This window comes from Helicoverpa armigera, chromosome 5 (assembly GCF_030705265.1).
Source record: "Helicoverpa armigera isolate CAAS_96S chromosome 5, ASM3070526v1, whole genome shotgun sequence".
Lineage (NCBI taxonomy): Eukaryota > Metazoa > Arthropoda > Insecta > Lepidoptera > Noctuidae > Helicoverpa > Helicoverpa armigera.
In genome coordinates, this window is record NC_087124.1 from 8,983,453 (window position 1) to 8,990,373 (window position 6,921).

A 6,921-nucleotide genomic window follows, 5' to 3' on the forward strand; every position below is an offset into this window, starting at 1 on the left:
ACAATTTGGTTATGGAATCCGGGGGACGGCCGCTACGTAGTTTAATTTTATCAACATGGAAGTCAGGAACCACATTTCTAGGAGAGATTTTGAATGCAATTCCAGGATCATACTATTATTATGAACCCCTACTTATGTACGGGGTTAAACAAATAAGGGAACGAGAGCAACCAGAGGCTGATATAGCTTTGCACACAATAACAGCTTTGTTAAAGTGTAATTATGAAACATTAAAACATTATCTGGAATTTGCAAGAGAGCACGTGGGCCAGCTAGGGCACAATATGAGAATATGGCAACATTGCAAATTTATGAAACATCTATGTTGTGATTTTGAGTTCATGTCACAGATATGTAAGCTGTTCCCCTTCCAAGTTATGAAGCTCGTTCGGCTGAGATTAAAATTGATTCCGAAAATATTGGATGATAAAGAGTGAGTCGCTTTGTTTCTTGTACCTATAACTATATTATTCAATACTTTTTAAGTAGGGATAAAGAAAGGATAGGCTTCATAGATAGTCAGGGTCCTCTTAGCAACGTGGGGCTGCGGCCCCGCGGCTATGGGGCCCGACGGACATTATATAAAAGAACCCCCAGCTTGGATATAGGTAGCTACCTACGGTACGTTAACGGTATTTACGCTGCCTTATTTATTTAGGGTCGAGAATAGATTTCGCTTTTCGTTATTTTAGTACAGAATCAACCGTTAAAATCGACTAACACATCTACATTTTGAATTGAATGGTGTTCTACTGGTGAGCTACTTTAGAATTTTAATTCTCGGTGACTTTTGGATTTTTTGTTGTTGAGCTACTTACTATTGCCAATTAACAGCCAGTTTCTTCATCAAAAGTAAAAGCGAAAGTAATGTCATAAAGTAAAACGGTCAAATTCGTTTTTTCACGATTTTAACTACTTACTACTTTAACTACTTATTACTTTAGCTTTGAAAAAACGAATTTGACCGTGACTTTTACTTTATGACATTACTTTGGCTTTTACTTTTAATGAACAAACTGGCTGTAAGTGTTCTCTATACCTAACTTTTGAACTCCAAGTTGCCGTTGTTCAACAGTTTTGGTTTAGATAAGTTAAAACTTTAAAGGCGGGTCTACGCTAGACGAACCGAGCACGAGCGTAGCACAAGCGGAGCCGTTCTCGGCTCGTCGTTCGCGGCGTCAAGTGTGGACGTACCTACAAGGAACCTACAACGATCACTGTTAGCAAATCCCTTGGTGTTCGTCAAAAACCGACAACAAGCGGAACGCAGCCGAGCACGAACGAAATGCTCGCAGCACGTGCTCGTGCTCGGCTCTCCTAGCGTAAACGCAGCTTATGGCGGGTCTACGCTAGACGAACCGAGCACGAGCGAAGCACAAGCGGAGCCGTTCTCGGCTCGTCGTTCGCGGCGTCAAGTGTGGACGTACAACGAACCTACAACGATCACTGTTCTCGAACGTAGTTTTCTGCAGTGAGTTCGCGGTTCTTGGCGAATATGGACGATATCAAATATACAAATCCCTTTGTGTTCGTCAAAAACCGACACCAGGCGGAGCGCAGCCGAGCACGAACGAAATGCTCGCAGCGCGCTCGTTAGAGGCTTGTAAGTTGGTTCACACTAGACGAATTGTGTTCGGCCCGTGCTCCGCTCGTGCTCGGTTCGTCTAGCGTAGCCTTTAGATTTAACCGTAGTTTATAACACTCCGTTTTTTAGGTTAAATGTAAAACTGATTTTTTTGGTTCGCGATCCTCGAGGTATGATGCAGTCTAGACGTAATGTTGAGTTTTGTCCTAATAAAATAGACTGCGGAGATCCGAAAATCGCTTGTCAAGACATGTTAAACGACTATGTGGCAGCAAGTGATCTGCTTCAAAAATATCCTGGAAGACTTATGTAAGTGATTATAAGACCCTCAAAAAAGATTAAAGACTTACAGCGCAAATGAGAATTTTAATAGGAATGTTTTACCACGGAGAACAAAATGACTAGCGGAGACGCCATAATGCAAAATCTTCTAAGAAACTAGCGTCGTGCGAGAGTTCGGGGGACGACGAACGAAAAAAAAGAACTAAATTATCAATCAACCAATAAAAATAAATCTGCCAGACTTGTTCCCGAATGTCCAGGAACCCGAACGTCTCGTTTGTTCTAGTAACTGATCACGACTACCATAAGTTACAAAGCCTAAAATAAGGCCCATGACCTACCTGCCTTAGGCGTCGTCCTAATTGGCAGCGATCGCACGATGGCGCGATGCGTTTGGCGTCGTCCTAATTGGCAGCGATCGCGCGATGGCGCGATGCGATTTTCATCTAAGACGTCGTCCCAATTGACAGCGATCGCAAGTGAGATCGTGAGATGAAAATCGCATCGCGCCATCGCGCGATCGATGCCAATTAGGACGACGCCTTTTTCATCTCACGATCTCACTTGCGAGGTTCCGAGGTTCGAATAGGACACTCTGATGAAATCTGTATGTTTGAACTCATCGAACGACGAGAACGCATCGTGTCATAGCACAATCGCTCATGGGCGTAGCCACACTGGGGCAAGCTGGGGCACTTGCCCCACCCTGGGCCCTGGCTCTGACCTATAAGGTGTCTAATTAAACAATGTTTTTTTTACTAACTCTAACTAACAACATCAACAATCATATGTACTATCCGTAAGTTATTGCACAAAAAAATTGTCGACTTTGAAAAGAGCGCGATCAAAACAAAATACACGCTAGAGTTACCGAACGTGCGCGGTGCGCGCATATCATTTGAAAGCGAGCCGTATTCCCTAAAAGAATAGTTGCTATGTGGCGTAGCGAGCCGAGCCGTCCATCTAATCCAAAAAATAATGCATTGAAGGAGATGGAACTGGTAGATGTGATCAAAATTTCGGAAATGCAATTTTATCCTAGTGTAAAAACCGCGCTCGCTATTTTGCTTGCCCAACCATGTAGGTACGACCTGTACAATAGAACGATCGTTTAGCACAGTGGTTCATAACCGCTGGTCCACGGACTACTGGAGGTCCCTGGAACCATTCCGAGTGGTCCGCGAAGCTTAGCTGCGCGACGTTACTATACGTTAGGTATCTAACTTTATTTTTATCGAGTTATCTATGCGAGCGAGGGGGTTTTCGTATGGACGTAAATCGGGTGTGTCGTACCTAGTCCCCCCATTCATGAAAATGTATATTTGGGCGACATTTTACGCAGTTTTTCGTTCTAAGTCTTAAAAAATAATTAAAATTTCGCGCTCGCTTCGCTCGCGTATTCAGAAACTATATTATTTTTGTATTTGTCAAGAAACAAAAAATTTAGTACGTTTGGGCTAAATTTTACGTAATATTTGGTTTAAGTCCGATAAAAATTTCACGCTCGCTTCGCTCGCGTATTCAGAAACTATATGCTTTCATTTTTGCATTTGTCAACAAAAAAAAAGTTTAGTACGTTTGGGCAAAATTTTACGTAGGTAATGTTTAGTTTAAGTCCGATAAAAATTTCGCGCTCGCTTCGCTCGCGTATTCGGAAACTGTATGCTCCTATTTTTGCATTGGTCAACAAACACAAGTTAAGTACGTTTGGGCTAAATTTTACGTAATATTTGGTTTAAATCCGATACAAATTTCGCGCTCGCTTCACTCGCGTATTCAGAAACTACATGCCTTTACTTTTTGCTTTTGTCCTGGGTGTGATTGTTTATTTTCAGTACCTGAAAATATAAACCTCTCAAATTAAGAGACAAAAAATCGGAGGGCCCCCGCACTTCCCCGGATGATAGGTTGACTGCTGCCCCACCCTGAGCCCAAAGCTGGCTACGCCCATGCAATCGCTGTCAATTAGGACGACGTCTTAGATGAAAATCGCATCGCGCCATCGCGCGATCGCTGCCAATTAGGACGACGCCTTATGACCTTATGAAAGAGCCTGACGCGAATGGATAGAGTAAGGAATGAACATACCTAGTAAGAGAGGAAGTTTGATAATGGCACCGGTAGGTAACCGTAATAATTATGTAGAAACCGGTTGTCATGGTACGTGTGTGTGATGCGGAAGAATAAGGATTATTTTCTGATGAAGGTTTTGGGCATGCAAGTAAGTACGAGTACAGGCGAAGGCGAAGGCAAAAGATGGATGTCTGCAATAACTATATGGCAAGAAATCATATTGTGTGATATGTGAGAATTCAGGTAGTAAAGTGAGAATGGATGAAAAGAACAGCGTGCCATTATGATTGGGATATGGGCAGAGGGATAATGATGACTTTTGTCACTGATTCACTTTTAATAATAGACGAGATATTTAATGATGAGTGAAAAATATTATATTAACACTTTTATAAATCACAGGGTTATACGTTTCGAAGAATTAGCAATGGAGCCTTATGATGTGTCAGCGATAATTTTAAAGTTTCTGGGGCATTCTGTAACAGGACCAGTTTATGAGTATCTGAATAAGCACACGAACGCAACTAAACCATTTTCAAACACTTATAGAGTTTCTAGTCGAGTGCCTTTTAAATGGAAAAATAAAATGGATTTTGTAGCTGTTAGTGAAATACAGGTAAACTGGCGACATCATTTTAAAAACGTATATCGTAATGAGTGCTGGATTAACCATAAGCAAGGAGTGGTGAGGAATTCTGCCCAACTTGTTTTTATTTTCTGGTATCCTCTCTCGAGAGTCTAGTTCGAAAGTTTTTTTTTTGTAAATTAAGTGGTGCACTGGTTTAATAGATAGCCGTTTTCCTGCCGCAGATAATGTAGCTTTCTAATAGTGAAAGAATTTTCAAAATCGCTCCAGTGATTATTCAGTGTATCCATTACAAACAAACAAATTTTTTTTCCCCTTTATAGGTAATTTAAGTATAGACTAACGCACAATTCATTGGAACTCATTTTCTACTGGCTACTGTTTATGATGTATTCTGAAACTGTATAGTATCTATCCACTTTTCAGGAAGTCTGCAAATTGGCGATGAAGAAATGGGGTTACAAGATGGCGTTTAATGAGACCCATATGAGAAGCGAAGATTTTAACCCTTTGGATGATTATACAATATAAATGTGGAAATCACTTTATTTAACACGAAATATTCTTGACAATCCTTGCAATCCGGTTTCGCGGCTGACCTGATCCATCTGGTTATCTATCATGACTAAATACTGAAACATCACCAAGTGGGGCGAATGGATGACAATTAAATCGCAATAGCAGTTTTAATGTTAGCGGGAATTCTGCTACGCACTTTTTTTTAACGACATCAAAAATCATCAAATGACCCCTCCTGCTGTGGGTTAGCAGCGGTGAGGGAGTGTCAGATTCTTACTGACTAAAAACCGTCGTGTTCCGTCGTAGGCCTTTTATGTACCAGGGCCGCGGTAACTCTTTCGAACAATCCCGCAACCTCATTGGTATGCCATTGGTGTGCCATTTGGTCTATACGGTAGTTTGAGTTCAAACAAATTAAACCGATGTTGAAAAATATAGGTACGATAAGTATAGGTATTGTCGGTGATTTTACAAATCGAGCAAGGCCAAAACAAATTTTAATAAACTTCTACTTCCCCTCTTTCAATTAGATTAAGACCAACAAGTTATCACACGAAAGTATATTGAAGAAACGCTTACGTCGAAGATACCACCAAATTATAAAACAACTATGTATCTTAAATTAAAAAATAACGTTGACAACATTTCATGGTCTTCATTCTACCAAGTACTTACTAAGGTACCTACCTAAGAAATAACTTGACTGAAATTGGCCGATTTTGGTTGCGCAGTTACCCAGACAATGTTCTTCGGACTCGTCAACATCTTAGGTAGCTTCTATAAGTACTTAAAACCATGTATTCTATCGCATTATTGAAATAAATTGGTCACTTGTTAAAAGTAATCCTGTATATTATAGGATGCTAGCCAGAGCATCCCGTGTCAGTGTGTCTAAGATTTTCAAGTGTCTACCAGTGCATTTTTGATGCTTCACATCGCATCCCTTATAATGACCAAAGCACTTAATATTCCAATTATCAAAATTAGTTTTTATTCAGTTTGTCGGTTTTGAATACATCCAAATTACTTAGGTAGAATAGGTTACCATCCTCAATTGCAGGCAAGCTTTGGTCAAAATCCGCATTAGAAAATGATTTAATATGATAATTAATCACTGGAGAAACATCAGGCTCTCGAAAAATCACTCCTGAAATGATACAGAGAGAATTACTAATTAAAAATATATTATATATTGTAACAGACGAAGCATTCACCTTTCATGACTATTGTAGGTACCTACATATATTAGTAAAACTTACCAAGAGCGGCTAGAACCAACAGGATCTCTAAGCATATGCATAATATGGCTCCCGTTATATTAAGAGCCATCAGTACGGTAAGTCTCGCTCTCGACTGTGAGTGGCTGGAAGAAATAACAAACACAACCATTAATTATTTTGTGACTGATAGCTTTTTGTTCATGGCACGTTCCTCTTTAAATTGAGAGTAGGTAATCAGAGAGCACGCTGATGTCGGTCCTGCGCCTGATCTTTCTCCGGTCGTGTCGGATTGCCGTACCTACCATCGGACTAGAAGAGTGAGTGAATAGCGAGACGCCTGTCTCTGTGCAAATGATTGTGCCCTGCAAATCCTGCAATATGTCCTGCGCAGCTGGCTGATCTCCTTAAATGAGATCACACGAGGGCTGACAATCGGCTAGGACGCTATTATAATACAGTGGTACAGCACATATTAATGCAATTTGTAAAATATTTACCTTGTACTTATAGCTAGTGGCATTTTCTTACTAGAAAAATTATAGTATATCTATACTTAATTTTACTTTATTATAAAATAAGAAAATATTTGTGAAGTACTCTGCTCGTGGAAATAAATTGTATAAACTAGACATTGTCAGAAGTCATTTCAATTACTG

General features: G+C 40.3%; 1 protein-coding gene and 1 long non-coding RNA gene across 2 annotated transcripts; one reads left to right on the forward strand and one right to left on the reverse strand.

Annotated features, from left to right (window-relative positions):
- The first annotated feature begins 292 nt into the window (after nucleotides 1–292).
- On the forward strand, nucleotides 293–5,882 carry LOC110381882 (carbohydrate sulfotransferase 1). Its single transcript, XM_064034958.1, has 4 exons — nucleotides 293–433; nucleotides 1,715–1,894; nucleotides 4,343–4,556; nucleotides 4,953–5,882. The coding sequence occupies exons 1-4, from the start codon at nucleotides 312–314 to the stop codon at nucleotides 5,055–5,057; spliced, it is 621 nt and encodes a 206-aa protein (XP_063891028.1). The 5' UTR covers nucleotides 293–311; the 3' UTR covers nucleotides 5,058–5,882.
- A 131-nt stretch (nucleotides 5,883–6,013) lies between these two features.
- Nucleotides 6,014–6,921, reverse strand: LOC135116953 (uncharacterized). Its single transcript, XR_010276534.1, has 3 exons — nucleotides 6,763–6,921; nucleotides 6,305–6,408; nucleotides 6,014–6,192 (listed from the first exon to the last, which is right to left on the reverse strand). It is a non-coding gene; the product is annotated as an uncharacterized LOC135116953 (long non-coding RNA).

What these genes read in the sequence shown, in the direction of transcription:
- LOC110381882 (XM_064034958.1), top strand. Translation starts at nt 312, where the DNA reads ATGAAACATCTATGTTGTGATTTTGAGTTCATGTCACAGATATGTAAG. An exon ending in AAAATATTGGATGATAAAGA is followed by an intron (nt 434 to 1,714) that starts GTGAGTCGCTTT and finishes TCCGTTTTTTAG; the next exon opens with GTTAAATGTAAAACTGATTT. An exon ending in TAGCTGTTAGTGAAATACAG is followed by an intron (nt 4,557 to 4,952) that starts GTAAACTGGCGA and finishes TCCACTTTTCAG; the next exon opens with GAAGTCTGCAAATTGGCGAT.